The 16543-nt window shown below is 30.8% G+C and overlaps 4 protein-coding genes across 5 annotated transcripts in view; 2 read left to right on the top strand and 2 right to left on the bottom strand.

The window, feature by feature from the left end:
• The window catches only part of LOC120767798 (non-lysosomal glucosylceramidase), a 39297-nt gene extending 32773 nt beyond the window's left edge, over positions 1-6524 (top strand). Inside the window, exons 3-11 of one of the 2 annotated variants that reach the window (XM_040094064.1) lie at positions 1517-2034; positions 2671-2926; positions 2991-3113; positions 3328-3442; positions 3506-3875; positions 4990-5197; positions 5283-5523; positions 5615-5824; positions 6023-6524. In XM_040094064.1, coding sequence (XP_039949998.1) covers positions 1517-2034; positions 2671-2926; positions 2991-3113; positions 3328-3442; positions 3506-3875; positions 4990-5197; positions 5283-5523; positions 5615-5824; positions 6023-6214 — 2233 coding nt within the window. In that variant the 3' untranslated portion in view covers positions 6215-6524. Of the gene's footprint in view, positions 1-1465; positions 2035-2670; positions 2927-2990; positions 3114-3327; positions 3443-3505; positions 3876-4989; positions 5198-5282; positions 5524-5614; positions 5825-6022 lie in introns of both variants that reach the window. The other variant, XM_040094063.1, reaches the window with a different exon arrangement.
• Positions 6525-11367: 4843 nt separating this feature from the next.
• Positions 11368-12977, bottom strand: LOC120769287 (transcription termination factor, mitochondrial). The gene is made up of 4 exons (XM_040096207.1): positions 12488-12977; positions 11997-12426; positions 11764-11914; positions 11368-11709 (listed from the first exon to the last, which is right to left on the bottom strand). The coding sequence occupies exons 1-4, from the start codon at positions 12975-12977 to the stop codon at positions 11443-11445; spliced, it is 1338 nt and encodes a 445-aa protein (XP_039952141.1). The 3' UTR covers positions 11368-11442.
• Positions 12978-13477: 500 nt separating this feature from the next.
• Positions 13478-15324, top strand: LOC120769129. The gene is made up of 2 exons (XM_040095995.1): positions 13478-14437; positions 14515-15324. The coding sequence occupies exons 1-2, from the start codon at positions 13508-13510 to the stop codon at positions 14980-14982; spliced, it is 1398 nt and encodes a 465-aa protein (XP_039951929.1). The 5' UTR covers positions 13478-13507; the 3' UTR covers positions 14983-15324.
• On the bottom strand, positions 15254-16057 carry LOC120769130 (defense protein l(2)34Fc-like). Its single transcript, XM_040095996.1, has 2 exons — positions 15693-16057; positions 15254-15630 (listed from the first exon to the last, which is right to left on the bottom strand). Exons 1-2 carry the CDS (start codon positions 16002-16004, stop codon positions 15469-15471), a joined length of 474 nt encoding a protein of 157 aa, XP_039951930.1. The 5' UTR covers positions 16005-16057; the 3' UTR covers positions 15254-15468.
• Positions 16058-16543: the final 486 nt, after the last annotated feature.

Raw genomic sequence — 16543 nt, 5'->3', positions numbered from 1 at the left:
CAATCTTAGAAAAATCTTTGCATCAATTCGATTCGCATGCACAGAGCAAATAAACCAGTCCGGGTCAAATTTGATCAGATGATAAATCCAAGACTATCGAATCATTTGGTCCTAAATCAAAATTTTACACTTTATTTGTAATATATACTGGAATTAAAAAAAAATCAGCTAAACAATTATTATTTTAAGCAAATTTATATAATTATTAGCTAAAATTGTAAAAAAAACGCCTTGCACAACGCGCGCTTGTCCATACTCCTGATATGTATAGGTTATGTATATTTGTATATTTTAATTTTTTTATACCAATTATTTTTTAATTGTTGCCTGTGTTTGTTGTGTTGTTTTTGTTATGTAAGCTACGTACTTGTATTACAGAGAAAAATATTAACCTAAAAATTGGAAAAATATTATAAATCTTATTTGCAAATTGATTCTTATTTGCTTTCCTTTTATTGTATTCCAAAATTTTTTCTCTTTTCTATTTTATGGCAAAAAATATCATTTGCAATTGAAAATGGTATTTCTATGCACGCGCTTACAAACACATACACCTGCTATTCGAACTCTGAAAAATTGTCTGTCCAATGGAACACCATGCCGCTACCATCACCAACAACACACATGTGCACTTGTATGTAATAAATCAAAAAAAAAACAATTGGAATATATCGAAAACTGAAAATTCGCCGGAAATGGATATTTCCAAAATAACAAATTTGGGTGCTGATTTTTTTCTATTGTTATGTATGCTTTTGACACGGGTTTCGCACCAAATATTTTTGTATTTTAATATTTTTTGTTTTATTATCAAATATTTTTTTTTTTATCGAAGAGCACTTTTAATTTTTTTTAATAATAAATGTTTTATTTTTATCAAATTTTTTATTATTATATTTTTTTATTTTTAAAATATTTTTTTTTAATTAATTAATATTTTTATTTTTTTTTTATTAAATATTTTTTATTATAAATTTTAATTATATATTTTTTTATTTCTTATCAATTTATTTTTATTAAATGTTTTTTATTTTTTGATCAAATATTTTAATTTATTATTGTTTTTTTAATTCTTTTAATGAAATACTTTTATTTTTATATTTTATTTTTTGTTTAATATTTTTATTAAATATATTTTATTTTTTTTTTATTTTTTTTTTTAAATTTTTTTAATCTTTTTAAATCTTTAATTTTTTATAAATTACAAACATTTTTAATTTTTTTTTATCAAATATTTTTTTTATTAAAAATTTTTGTTAATTTATCATACAAAAATATTTAAATTGTGTTTTTCATGCCATCATCAAAAATTCATCGATTCATTTTATCATTCATCTCTCCACCTCTCATCATCTGCACCATACAAAACCGTCATTCACCAACCGAACAACGCGTCGTCAAATGAAATATTCCCTGTCCTTCCCGCTCCCATCCAAAAACAATTTCGATGCACACACACGTGCAGTCCCACTGACAGCAGTGACAGTGACTCTCAATGTAATATGCCCAATTGCAGCAGTCGCTCCAAGCAGCCACTAAATGCCTGGCACTCGAATATCGACGACTCGAAATGCTCATATACGGGTCTGTATCCGCGCGCCTGGACCGACTATGATCTGACTGCGTACGGCGTGCGACTGATTTGTCGTCAAATATCGCCCGTCATACCGCACGACTACAAGGACTCATGCCTACCTTGCGCCGTCTTCGTGTGGTCTGTGGAGAATGTTTGCGCGGAGGAGCGTAAGGTCTCCATAACGTTCACCTTCAAGAATGGCACTGGCACAAAGAAGCAGGACGCCGAGGGCGGCGCTGAGGCGATACTCATCACAGAGGGCAATGTGAAGGGTGTCGGCATACGACAGAAGATCGCTGGCATGCCATGCGCCTACAATTTGGGTTGTCGTGTTTTGCCCGAAATCAGTATTACACGCTGCACGCAGTTCGATCCGTACGGCACGGGAGAGCAACTATGGTCCGAGCTGAAGGAGAACGGACAGCTAAGCGAAAAGCATTGCGATGAGGTGTTGAAAAGTGAGTATATGTACATATGCCGTGCGAAAAGTAATGTTTAAGAAATCGCGAAGAACCAAAACTGGTCTATGCGTGGCTTATTAGTCTAAGAGACTAGACTAATACTTAAGAGATGAGGAAAGAGAAAAGATAAAAATATTTTTTGGAGATTGTCGCATATATTTTTGACTTATTTCTGTAATTTAGTATAGGGACACCTTATAATCTTAAGCCTAAAGGCATGCTAATTAAATTTCAAGTTCTTAGGAGTCTATATTTGGTTCTAGAGAGAACAAAATTTAAGATATAACGAGGAAAAACTTTATTATAGAAATATTAACAAGTTCTTAAAGTTAACACTGCCATATAAATAACGGTTTTATAAAAACAAATTAATGGCAACCCTATAACAATGAGCATATATTTCAAAATAAACTACATTCGCTTCATTTTGAAAAATTTCCATATGCCTTACTAAAGCACAAGCGTTAAAACAGTATTCTCAACAGCTATTTAACATATTTTTAGGCGCATACCACTTTAATTGCACACTCATGATTAATATATTAAAACTGACTATTCTAAACTTTTTGTTTAAATTTTAAATATGTCAAACATTAAGTAAAACCTTTTAATTAACCCCTCCCACCACTTCAGCTAAGGATCTCGGTGTTGCTTTATGCGCACAGGTTGCTGTCAAACCAAATTCTAGTCATGATTTGGAATTCGTATTGGCCTGGGATATGCCACACATACATTTTCCCAAGAAACTAAAATCGTATACACGTTACTATACCAAATACTTCGATGCGTCCGGCGAGGCTGGTCCTAAGATATGCGAGTATGCATTGAAGCACTATGGCAGCTGGGAGAAATTGATTGATGCCTGGCAGCGTCCCATACTCAACGATGAGTGAGTTGCTAAAAATCACAAAAATTTATAATTAATCTAAAAATAACAAAACACTGCTATTTAGTGGGCTACCCGATTGGTATAAGAGCGCGATCTTCAACCAGCTCTACTTCATTTCGGATGGCGGCACAATTTGGTTGACTTGTAATTCCTCGTTCGGCAAGGAGTTGAACTATGATGATCCCAGGTGGGTAGAAGAGTTTTTGGAAGTTATAAATAATAAAAATATTTTATAATTTTAGTTGGTATTTTTGATAAGAGATTATATGTAGTATTATAATTCTGTGCTTTCCTATAGACTTTTTTTACTCACAATAATGCCATATGGTGGTACAGTTTAACTTGACTAAGCTGTATTTGTCATGCAGCTGATTATATTGACTTACTTTCAACCCTTACAGATTAGCTTACGGTCGCTTTGGTTACTTGGAGGGTCACGAATATCGCATGTACAATACCTACGACGTACATTTTTATGCCTCATCAGCGCTCTCGCACCTCTGGCCCAATCTACAGGTGTGTTTTGAGTTAAATTTTTGCTTTCTTCTTCCGTTACAAAGCCCACTTTACTCTCCTCAGGTTAGTCTACAGTATGATATACGCGATGCCATTGATGTGGACTTGCCCGATACGCGTAAAATGCTTTATGATGGTAAGATTCTGCCGCGTCACATTAAGAATTGTGTGCCACATGATCTCGGCGATCCCGATGAGGAGCCATTCACGCTCATCAATTGCTACAATATACATGATGTGAATCATTGGAAGGATTTGAATACGAAATTCGTGCTGCAAGTCTATCGGGACTATTATGTACTCAATGAGTTAGCACAGGCGCAAGCGGATAACGCGAGTAAATTCAGTTCGATTGAGTTTATAGATAAGGATAGTTTGTATGAAATGTATACGCAGGATAATAAGCGTAAGAATTCGGCGGATGAGAAGCAGCGTGAGTGAAATGTTTAAATGTTTTTGGAAATTTGTTTAGTTATTTTTAATTCTTTCATATTTTTTTGAATATTTTTTTCATATATTGATTTTTTATAATTTTTCCTTTAATTTAGTACATATGTATGTGAGTGAAATTTTTGCAATTTTTTATATTTATGTTTAATTTTTTTCATATTTTGATAGTTTTTTATATGTATATGTTTTTTATAAATTTCTGCTTTTAATATTTTAATTAATTTATTTTTTTTAATTCATTTGTTTATTTGGTTTTTTATTTTGCTTTATTTTTTTGGATTTTAATATTTTCCTCAGTCTTTCAACTTTTTATATTTGTTTTGAATTCTTTCATATTTTTTTTAATATTTGTTTATATATACTTTTTTCTTTGTTTTTTATAATTTTTTTTTAATTTATGTGAGTAAAGTTTCTGGAATTTTTTTATATTTATTTTTATTTCTTTTCAATATTCTTATAAAATTTTCTTTGTTAAATTTTTTGGTTTTTGTTTATTTATTTTCGTTTTTAATATTTTGTTATTTTTTATTTTTAATCGGTTTATTTTTTTACTTTTATGTTTTTTTGAACTTATGTGAGCGAAATTTTGATTGTATATTCTTAGTTTTTTTCCCATTTTTTTTTATTTATTTAAGAATTTTTCTGTTAATTTTTTTGGTGTTTTATTTATTTCCGGTTTTAATATTTTTTTAATTTTTTAATCGATTTATTTATTTATTTTTTTAATTGTTTAATTTTTTTATTTCTTTCAACTTTTTATATTTGTTTCTAATTCTTTGTGTTTTTATAATTTTTTATTTAATTTATGTGAGTAAAATTTTTGGAATCTTTTATATTTATTTTTTTTGAAAATTTTTTTGGTTTTTTTATTAATTTCCAGATTTAATAATTTTTATTTTTTAATCGGTTTATTTATTTATGTTTTTTTTTCTTATTTTTTTAAATTTATATTTTATTAACTTTCTTATTTTTTATTTTATTTTTTTTTTTAATTTTTTAATATTTTTTTTAGTTGTGTTTCTCAGTCTTTCGCCTTTTAGCAACGAATAATAATATACTCGCATTTATATACAGTTCCTTATTTATTCATTACACAGAAAATCGCAAATCGGCTTCTTTATATATCAATGAAACTAACGGCAAAGTGTATCTAATGGACGCCATGGCTTACTTGAAGGCAATGTATCCCGCATGCAAAGCGATCATGGAGCGCACCATCGAATATGACCAAGACAATGATGGTCTCATTGAGAATATGAAAATGCCAGATCAAACATACGACACGTGGGTTATGGATGGACCTAGGTAAGTAACAAATCTTACATACATTTTTATTTAAACAAATTTTCCATAAATTTACATATATTTAACATGCCGTCATGCCTTGCAGCGCCTATTGTGCGGGCTTGTGGCTTGCGGCCTTGCAAACCATGTCCGTAATGGCCACGCTGCTGGATCAGCCGAACGACTGCTTACGCTATCAGGACATTTTGGAGCGTGGCAAGCACTCATTGGAGGAGAAACTGTGGAATGGCAACTTCTATCGCTTCGATCTGCATCACAAGGACACACTAATGGCTGATCAATTGTGTGGGCATTGGTATCTGAAAACGTGCGGTTTCGATTATGAGGTGTGTTTGATAATATTGTATTTACACTTACCGATTTTACGATTATTAACATTATAATAACTCTGTTTTTTATATTTTTTCAATAACACAGATTTATCCGAAGGAAAATGTACGCAAGGCCTTAAAGCAAGTCTACCAACATAATGTTATGGGTTTCAAGGGCGGCAGTATGGGCGCTGTTAACGGTTTCATTGTTAATGCGGATCCTGACAAGCCGGGACACGTGGACTATACGACCCTGCAGAGTGAAGAAGTGTGGCCCGGTGTAACATTTGCTCTGGCAGCCACTATGATACAGGAGGTAAGTTATACTAAAAAACTACACTCAAATATATTTATATGTACATTTGTATGTGTGTCAATTGATGCAAAACAGTTAAAATGTTAAAATTTATAGAAAAAAAAATTTAGTATTTTAATAAAAATTACTGTTTACTTTTTTAAATTGAAACCGCAAAAATTATTGTGATATTATTTTATATTTTTCAACCGTTCACAGGGCATGTTTGAGGAGGGCTTCCAAACTGCCGGCGGCCTCTACAAGACACTCAGCGAGCGTATTGGCATGAATTTCGAGACGCCCGAAGCATTATACACCGAAAAGCATTACCGTTCCATCGGCTATATGCGACCGCTAAGCATTTGGTCCATGCAAGTGGCCTGGGAGCGACGAAAAGCGCTGCGCGATTAAGCAAATTCACAAAAATGTTGCAGAAATGCATGCAAAGTTGAAGCAAACATTAAGTTGGTTTTTAATTTGAAAACATGTACATACATATGTATATGTGTAGAACAGTTATACATATATACATATAGTATATAACAATACTCTCTGCAAGACGTTGCATTGAAAACGCCAGAAAGTTATCGTTTTGTCGCAAAAATTTCGTTTAATTATTAATTAATTAATTTTAATAATGAAATTTAGCTATGAAGCAAAAGTACAAGTTGTTAAGCTTGCTGTAATGTGTTTTCATGAAATTGAGAGCATAACTTTTTAACACAATTTTTTTATTTATTTATTGGCAAGAAAACGCAAATTATAATTATGAATAATATTGACTAAGCCACGCTTAAAGTACCAAAAATTGACAAGCATAGTGTGGGTGGGAAAAAAACGTTTGCAACAACAACAAAAAGCACAAGGTTTGTTAGTTATATACAAAAATTTGAAAAATAAAATGGTGCCAGTTTCGTTAGTGTTACAAAAGTACAAAGTGAGCAGTTAAATGGAGTTGAAGCAAATTGCGGCAATTTTTGCACTTGTTTATACTTGTATATCGCCAATATTTAGCTGCATTATGTGTAATAGTATGTATGTAATGTTGTGTTGTTAATGTCACAAAATTTAGAAAGAAAGAGCAAAGCGACTAATTTGCGAAATTTATTATGGAAATTGTATTATTCCTACTTTGAGAAAAAATAAACATGATATTGATTTGATAGAAAAAATACTAAATTTAATAGAGGCTGAGAAGTTCGTATCTTTTTTGTGAGATAGCTTTATTTTCACTGTTGGCTTAACGGAACATAATTTTTTGATATTTTTTTACACCAAAATTTACCAGAGCATGTGTAAGGATATCGTAAAATGAAAAAGTTTTCCATACAAGCATTTAATTGCGATCGTTCAGCTTGTACGCCAGCCTTATGCTATAGTGTTTCGATATGAGCAGCTTCTTGGTGAGAAGAGGACAAGTGCAAAGTTTTAAATCGATATCTTGTTTCTATATATACTTTATTGGGTCTCTGACGTTTTATGTAGAAAAGGAACAGAGTGAGGAACGGAGCCAATCTCCAATCTTTAAACGCGTTTTTCTCATAAGGGTTTTTCAAAACGGTTTCCATTCTCAAAGAGAAGAAGATATCTAGTTGTTAAAAAAAATAGCGAAAATCAGTGATTTTTAGATTTTAATATACCCTGCTCAGGGTATAAAAATTCACTAATTGATTTTGGTCAAGTTAGCTTCTTTTTTGTTTTAGAAATAGCGACTTTCCTGTTCTCAGTACTCAAAAGAATAAAGAAAGGGAGAAGTATTTTTAAAATTTAAACGGAATTTAGAGGCAAAGAAGAGTTAAAGCAAAAAATAAATAGTACTGCAAAAATTCGAATGCAACTATGAAATTCAATGCTGTCAAAAAAATGCTTAGATCTTTTCAGCTCGTTTTTTGAAATATTCAGTTTTGGCTTTTGAGAAATGAAAGTTTAGACAAAGCGAAAAGGTGTTGAAGGTTTCTTAAAATTTAATGCTCGATTGTTTTTTTCGAAAACCATAAAATATTTGGCCGATTTAAAAAAAATCAATTATTAAACACTAAATTCATAATTTTTCGTTAATTGTGGAAAATATATACCAAAAGTATTGTAAAACTCTTTATAATTTGTATAATATTCAGAAAAATGATAAATTTTGTAGAAGTTTATTAAAAATTAATGTTCGAATTTTAAAAATTTCAAATGATAAACCTCTAAAACTAAATAATATTCAACATTTTTTTTATATTTTTAGTGAATATTTTTAATTAATTTATTGACAAAGGAAACTATAATAAACGGTGAAAATTCAAAATTTCAATTTTAATTTCATTAAAAAATAAATCTAATAATTTTTTTAAACAAAAAATAATTTTAATTTTCTAAAACAAAAATCTTTTTTAATAGAAAAAATAATTTTTAATTTCGAAAAAAAATTCATTAAAAGGAAATCTAATTCTAATTAATTTATTGACCAAGGAAACTTTAAATAAGCAGTAAAAATTTCAAAATATATAAACGGCTTAATTTTAAATTTAGTCAAAAATAATAATTTTTATTTTCTTTAAACAAAAAAAATTTAAATAAAAAAAACAATTTCAATTTAATTCAGTCGTTTCTTCTTTTCTTTCAATTTAATTAAAACTTTTTATTTTCAGAAAAATTAACATAATTAATATTCTTATAGGAAGCATTTTTAATTAATTTATTGACGAAGGAAACTTTAAATGAGCGGTAAAAATTTCAAAATATATAGCAGACTTAATTTTAGATTTCATTAAAAATTTGTAGAACTATGTTTTATGAACCAAAAATGAGTTTAATTTTCTAAAACAAAAATATTTTTTAATGGAAAAATATTAATTTTTATTTTCAAAAAAAATATATTAGATTTCAAAAAAAAAATTAATTTAATAAGAACTTTAATTTTCAAAAAAATTACTATAATTAATATTCTTATAGAAATATTTTTAATTAATATATTGACTAAAGAAACTTTAAATGAGCATTAAAATTTTCAATACATAATATAGCAGATTTAATTTTAAATTTCATTCAAAAATAAATAAAATATTTTTTTACCAAAAATTTTTTTAATTTTTTAATACAAATATAATTTTAATAAAAATTTTTATTTTCTAAAATCAAAAAAAAATTATTATATTTCAAAAAAGTTCAATTTAATAAAAGCTTTTTTTCAAAAAAAAATTGTTTTATATTCTAAAAAATTATTAAATTTCAAAAAAAATCAACATATGTATGTATGTACATACATAATAATAAAGTTTTTAATTTTTCAAAAACTTAAAATTCTGATATTTAAAAAAAAATATTTTATTAAATAAAAACTTGTTTTAGAGTCCAAAAACTACTTTAAATTTTCAAAAAAAATTTTATTAATTTTCCAAAAAAAAAAATACAAATTTTAATAAAATTTCCCTTACATTACATATTTATATTAAGCATTAACTTTTAAAAATAATTTATTATAAAAAATAATATGCCGAAAAGACCAAATGGCGCTATAATTTTTAATAACATACATATATATTTTTAGAGTTAATTTTTATAAGTAATATATTTTAAGTTCACACTGATAAAAAAAATTGTCAAAATATAAGGCACAACAACACAAATATTAGTTCCTAGTTTCTCAATTGTTTTTGACACAAATGATTAATTAGTGATTTAGTTCAAAAATCCTATTTTAAACATACATACATATAAACTAGTGTAAACCATTTGGTATTTTATTTTAAGCTTGAGAGCAAAACAAGGCACAAAAAGTATTTTGCTAAGTGAAAATTATTTCTGAAAATCTACTCCAAACTTACATTGATATTGCACATAAACGCGTAGAAGACGAATTATATATACTGTGTTGCCTTTATTTAAAACGACACAAGCTTCACAAGTGAGGTTATGTGCGTGAGCATAAAAGCTTGTCTAATAAAGCCTAAAATGGTTTTGAACCAAAGTTAATGTCAGTGAAATATTTAATGACACAGAAATCTCCAAGGTAGACAAACGTTATTTACAACTTTTGAAATGTAGATGAAATATATGAACTATTTTTGAAAAAAATGTAAGAAAACAGGTAACTGTGTATTAATCGATGTATTAACCAATTTGCATATTCTGATGTTAAATAAAAATTAATAAAAAATTATGAAAATTTATGTATTTCTTATTTTACATAAAATTCCAAAAAAAAAAATTCGAGAGGGAAAAGTTAAAATGAAATTAAAACTTCTAGTAACCTCCAACTTTAATATTTATATATGTGTGTAAATACATTAATACTTTACTGCACCGTTATTTATGCATCTACAACCCACATATACACTGCCAGCAATAAAAATGCATGGCTGCACTTGCTTCTACAGTTAAAAAGGTATTTAATGTTTAAGAATTATTCAGCATTCAATACCACCACCTCCCGCTCATTGTTAATATTAATCTTCGGATGTGACAAAAACTCATTCCAGCAAATGTGACGAGTGTTTGTTGACTGGCGAAGTACTTTGTTTGTGTTTGTGTGGTTTGTTTTCATTAATATTTGCGCAAACACTTCGAGTGAGCAAAGGAAAAGATGAAAAATCGTTGCCAAATCGTTGTTTTTGTTGTCTAGCGACTTTTATTTATTGTAAACTCAGTGAACAGCACATAATGCAGTAATGGATTGCATTTTTTGCAGAGTCGGGACAATGGGAATTGATATTTAGGGTATTTTATGTACACGTGTATGTACGAACGTTTCGAAAGGCCTGAGGCACCTGCAGAAAGCTAAGCAAAAAAATATACACATTTAGAAAAAAAGAAGAACACACGTTAATTTCGGCTGCAGGTGCATTTCGTTTAGCATAGGAGGGTATACAAATTTCTTTATTTTGATTTTATCAGTCAGTTTGTATGGCAGCTGTATACTAAAGTGGTCCGATCTAAACAATTTCCTCCGAGATTTTAGCATTGCCCTGAACAATAATCCATGCCGAATTTCAAGAAGATATATTATGAAAAAACAAAAACAGTTTTCTATACAAAAACTTGATTTTGATCGTTCAGTTTGTATGGCAGCTATATGCTATAGTGGTCTGATCAGAACAATTTCCTTAAGTGTTGTAGAGCTGCCTTAAACAATAATTCGAGCCAAATTTTGTAAAGTTATTATTCAAACAAAAAAGTTGTACATATAAAAACTTGATTTTGATCGCACAGTTTGTATGAGAGCTAAGTGCTATAACGGTTCGATATCGGTGTTTTCGACAAATGAGCCGCATTTTGAGGAGAAAAGCACATTTGTAAAATTTCAGATCGATATTTCAACTACTTAGGGACTAGTTCGCGTATATACAGAGAGACGGGCATGATTTAATAGACTCAGCTTGTTACGCTGACCCAGCTTTTCCTTCTATGTGTTACAGATTTCGTGGAAAACTTAAAAAATCTTGTTTACGGTATAATGATGATGATAAAATGCCGAGTCGATTTTTTCTCATTGGTTTTTTAAATGAATTTTTCTTTGACCTTCTTTCAGTAACAGATCACATAAAACACTAAAATATCAACCGGATAATAAAACGGTCTCTTTTTGTTTTAGTTAACTATAATATATTTTCAAAACTTACAAAATATAACAAAATCGAAAATAAATTACTTATTAACTATGTTTGTTCTTCATTGGTTTGACTCTTTTCCTTGTATTTATGCATTTTTAAATCCATTTCCAGCCAGGATTTTACAAATTTTTCGTATTCACGTTTGCTGCGACACACAATAACTAAGCTTGTGGGACGGCAACCGTACGATTTAAGTTCTTCTATACGTTGCTTAGTTGTTTCCAAGCCGTGACATAGAATACGTGGTACATTCGCGATTTCATGTCGCGTGAAGCCAGCTTCGTTTAGCAAATAATCAAGTACTTCTTTTATCTGCAAAATGAAAAATGTCATGTACTGAATGTCAGTGAATTATTGATTGGTTACCTTTGTTACGCGCACGCGCATAACAGCTGGATGTCTTTCCATTATGCATTTCATAGTTTCGACATCGAATTCCAAACGTTCAGCTACATATTCGACTACATTCTTTTTGTCACCCAACACAGCGAGTTCGTCTAAAGTAAGCTTAAAGGATCTGTTATTCATGCGAATAACAAATCGTGAAGCAAAATAATTTTCAACCGCACAGAACACGTTTTAGGCATATTTCCACTTACCTTTGCAATATGGGTTCTGGGCAACGTACCATCCATGGCATAATCTTATCTTTTTTAGCACGTTTTGCACGTTCCAAACGCAATTCCACAGATTTTGGTGTGTAACGAAAAGCCCAAAGATCTTTCAAAATATTTATTGAAGACACATTGTAGTTTATCATGTGCTTAAGATTCTGCTCTAACATTTCAAAAGGCATTTCCAAAATAAACAAACGTTTTGATAAATACTTTGTCACTAACTTTGGGTCTGTATTTAGTAGTTCGCTGATGTAATAAACACGATTTCCTTGTGGTATAACTTTCGATTCTGAATTCATAATTGATACCAACTTTCGTAGACGCGGTAAAGTCAAACGCAGAAAAGGCACAAAGTGATTAATATCACGTACCGGAAGTGTACGTATAATCGTTAATTTGTCTTGCAAACGCACTAAGAAGAAATTTCACTAAATTATTTAAAACAAATATATAAAGTTTTTGTAGGTGCAAACCTTTGTCGATCGTTAATATCCATGGATAGCTTAGGAAGCTTTCTTTTGTTACACCTTCAAGACAAAGCAACTCTAATGCCCGTACGAGGGAACGTTTGTGGAAAGTTTTTTTGACCACTTCATCTTTCATAATACGTTCGACATCGTTATCCGTTAGCCGATAGCGCGTACGTAGTGCTTCAACAAGAATATAGCGTCGCGGTTTTTCGTGCTCTAAGCAATATTCTACAATATAATCACGTTCATTTCCTCGTGGAGAATCCAACTGACTTGGGTCAGGGGTAAATGACGAATCGGCGTTTTTGTTGTTTTCTACAGAAGATTCCCAGTTGTCATGAAGGCGCGTAACACTACTCAGCGATAAATGATTAGCGGGATATACTACGAATTTTCGGCAAACACAGTGAAATGTATTGTTAGTGATATTCGTAGATCTCGGTGTTTGAAGCACTAAAATACGTTGAAAATTTCTCAGCACTTGGCTGTACATATTTTTGCGAATTTCTCAAACTTTTATATCAATTAAAAGAATAATCACTTATAGAATAACGTTTCCTCCAAAAGGAATTTGGCACAGCTGTAAAATCAGCTGTGAAATTTTGGCATTGCCAACTACCTTTTATATGATGTGACAAGGCAGATGATCTTACTATTTATCGAATTTTATTAAATAGTTGTGAAAAAAGATATAATTGTTGTTTTAGGAAAACAAATACCCGTTTGGGCTTATACATTTTGTTTAGTTGTAATCCTCTTGCACAAATTTAATTATTTGAATTTAGTATGTATTCGATAAAAATTAAAAATATCGATAGTTTGGAGTACAGCTATCAATTTGAGTTTTGATTCAAATCAAATTGCATGTGATTTTTGTTTTTGTTTTCGTGTACAGCTGCTTAACTGTTCCAATTAACTATTACCGCGTTTTTCATCAAAAATAACACTATTCTGTAAAATAACTTAAAACTATCTTAATATTTTTTTTTATTATTATTCCTTTGATTAATAACATATTCTAAAATGGGTTATGATATGTGTTCCAACCGCTGCTGCAATGTTTGTCTTCTAATCGAGTTGGACAAGCAAGTAAGAGGAGCCTTGCCCTCGAAGAAACCACTAACAACAAGATTACAGAAATGCAGCGGCTGCCAACTGGTACTGTATTGTAGTCAACAACATCAACGTCTTGATTGGCCGCTTCACCGTGAATTCTGCCGAGGCATTAGGAAAATTATGAATACCTATAAAATAAAGCACCCGTTTCTACTAAGTGGTCAACCTCACAATATATTTACTATGGAACGAGCTATACTACAAGTAAAATACTTACTTAAAACAAACCTAAAACGAAAACTGGAATTCCACGAAGAAGAATTAACTTCTTTCCCAGCACATTGTGAAGTGTGTTACAGTTTTGAAGGTCTGCGTAGTTGTAATCGCTGTTTTGGTACTTCCTATTGTTCCTCTCAACATGCCGCCGAGGATCTTGAACGTCATAAAAAACGTTGTAGTCAACTGCAAATATATTACTGTCCATATAAAGTGCAAGCCCGGATTTATCCCGACAATCTTTTGGGTGAATTGGGTAAACGTGTGCCAGATTTATTGAAAACCGATATAACTGGCGCTATTGAATATATATTTTCAAAAAAGCTACCTGCAAAGCCAACAGCCTCAATGGAAAACTACCAAACCTTCGCTACTGTAGGAGACTTTAGTTGTATTGGCACCATTTTGTTCGCACTCCAATTCATTGATGTGGATACAGTTAATGCCAAAAAATTTGTAATTTTCATCTTGGGCGCTACAGTGGAACAAGACTTTTGGTTTCTTCAAATACATACGAAGTGGTTTTTCTTACAATATCCAAACTTTACCAGATTGGAACTATATTTTATTGGACCTGATGTTTTGGGCGCAGCTAAACGTGAATGCACTTTTAATTATAAGGTCAGAATAGATTTTTTAAGCTAATGTTACCACATAAATATTTATACTAATGAAATCGATTTCAAACATTCCTACAGGGTGCCGACCGTACTGTTTTATATGTGAGCCATCGCATGCTTTTTCAAGATTTTGCTAAAACTAACTCTATTAAGCCATCAATAATTTGTATCTTCAATTGCGGTTTCTCTGAACATGCTCCTGAGACCATTGAAGAACAAAAGGAACAAAGTCTCCTTGGTGTGCCAGGTGATTCCTGCGCAAGCAAGGATACATGGTCCGGTGGCATTTTACAATTGATAAAAAGCCATAATACACCAATCATATTTACCTCATTAACACGCGTGGAAGCAGATTTGGATTTTTGTGCTGTTAAACGTGTAGCTTTAAGAAATGGCATAGAGACGCGCATAGAACGGATATTTGATGTAAAGGTGAATCCTTATCGCGATATCCGTCCATTACGTAACTGGCAGCGAGAAAATGATGATGACATATTCTATCGAAATGGATATGTGCAAGGGTTTATAACGCATCTCATGGAGTAGGACTGTGCTGCAACTGATGTGCATTAAGTATGCATAATTCATGCAATTTTGTATGAATTTTATTTTATCTAAACACTATGCCTGCAACGCATTTATAATATATACTCTGTTAAGCATGAATAAATATTTTTATATTAGCTGTTAAGTATTTAGAGTAAAAGACTGCGAATTTAATTATACATTAAGCACATTGTAATAATATATATACGAACTACAAGATGTAAGTTTTATGACGATTTTTTAAATAATATATTTTGTGTTTATTTAATATATACAAGTATGTTTGTGCAAAGAGCTATATAAATGTTTCGCTTAATTTTGAGTAATAAAGTTTACGTATCATAAAATCCTTTCATTTATAATTTTGGTTGAGTGGGCTTATTGGGAGTTATAATCGCATCGTTGATTATATTTATGTTTTGAGTGACATAAAAAAGGTTAAGAGGTGTCAGATATAGCATTTATCACCATACGTCCTTCTTACATTCACACGTTAATCTCTTTTAGTGTGCGACGCACCCACTGACCTCCTTCCTTTGCCAAGGTAGCAACAAAACGCACAGTGCCCTGATAACCAGCTGGTATCCAAGAAAAGTCAACACTTTTGAGCGGACCCTCCTCTTGAGTTTCCGCATGCAAGATCGTATCCTGTACAAATAAAAATCTTAAATATTTCCAATATTGTATAATATTCATGAGTTGGCACTCACATCCAAATTCTTGCACGCCATAGTTTTGGAATTATGCTCATCGATAATTTGAAATCTGCCCACTGGTGCACCACTGAGATCTTGTGCTTGTATCGCAAAGCCTGAAAAGCCGCCATTGCCGCCGCTTAAACGTAGCTGGAATTTCTCCTCATTTGCATTGCTATTGTCTTCGGCTTTGGGCAATGTTTGCGGCGGTGGCGCTTGATGTTGTTCGACACTTCCGTAATGGCAAAAGTCCGGTGGCAGAACTGTTGAAGCGTAAAGGATTGTGGGTATTGTTAGGCAAAATGCAATCAAAAGCACGCGAAACATTTTTTACAAATTTTAATTTTGTGGTATTAAGAAATTTAATGGAAATAATAAAAAATTTTTGTTAACCAAAATTTGGATCTTTTCTTTTAATTTTGTTAAAAAATTAATGACTTTTTGTATGTGCCTATATGAAATAATTGTTTTGACTTTGTTTTGAAGTGCAATGCGTTACATTTATAGTGCCAACAAAGTAATTTCTACAAACTAAAATAATTTGCAAATATGATTGTTAACAAAATATAATTTTTTATAAAATGGGATTATTTTAGTTATGGATGTTCTTGGTTAAATCGAGTATATAAAGCTTGTGGCAAGGCCTTAACAGCAATGACCTGATGGAAATGAATGAATATGGTTATTGAAGATAAAAATCAGAAAGATTAAAAATTCGAAAATTCGACCGAGGGTCGTAGTTATGAAGGCAGAAATTATTTTAGGGACCTCGGAACCATTTAAATTCCAATCGAAGAGCACAAGTAGTTCAATTATTTACAGGTTACCCTTTAACTTATATTTATTACATCTCAAAAATATTTGTA

This window comes from Bactrocera tryoni, chromosome 2 (genome assembly GCF_016617805.1).
Source record: "Bactrocera tryoni isolate S06 chromosome 2, CSIRO_BtryS06_freeze2, whole genome shotgun sequence".
NCBI lineage: Eukaryota > Metazoa > Arthropoda > Insecta > Diptera > Tephritidae > Bactrocera > Bactrocera tryoni.
The sequence above is the reverse complement of the archived record's forward strand: the minus strand, read 5'-3'. Positions and strand labels throughout refer to the sequence as shown.

What these genes read in the sequence shown, in the direction of transcription:
- LOC120769287 (XM_040096207.1), bottom strand. Translation starts at nt 12,977, where the DNA reads ATGTACAGCCAAGTGCTGAGAAATTTTCAACGTATTTTAGTGCTTCAA. An exon ending in GATATTAACGATCGACAAAG is followed by an intron (nt 12,427 to 12,487) that starts GTTTGCACCTAC and finishes ATTTCTTCTTAG; the next exon opens with TGCGTTTGCAAGACAAATTA. An exon ending in CCAGAACCCATATTGCAAAG is followed by an intron (nt 11,915 to 11,996) that starts GTAAGTGGAAAT and finishes CATGAATAACAG; the next exon opens with ATCCTTTAAGCTTACTTTAG.
- LOC120769129 (XM_040095995.1), top strand. Translation starts at nt 13,508, where the DNA reads ATGGGTTATGATATGTGTTCCAACCGCTGCTGCAATGTTTGTCTTCTA. An exon ending in AATGCACTTTTAATTATAAG is followed by an intron (nt 14,438 to 14,514) that starts GTCAGAATAGAT and finishes ACATTCCTACAG; the next exon opens with GGTGCCGACCGTACTGTTTT.
- LOC120769130 (XM_040095996.1), bottom strand. Translation starts at nt 16,004, where the DNA reads ATGTTTCGCGTGCTTTTGATTGCATTTTGCCTAACAATACCCACAATC. An exon ending in TGGCGTGCAAGAATTTGGAT is followed by an intron (nt 15,631 to 15,692) that starts GTGAGTGCCAAC and finishes TTATTTGTACAG; the next exon opens with GATACGATCTTGCATGCGGA.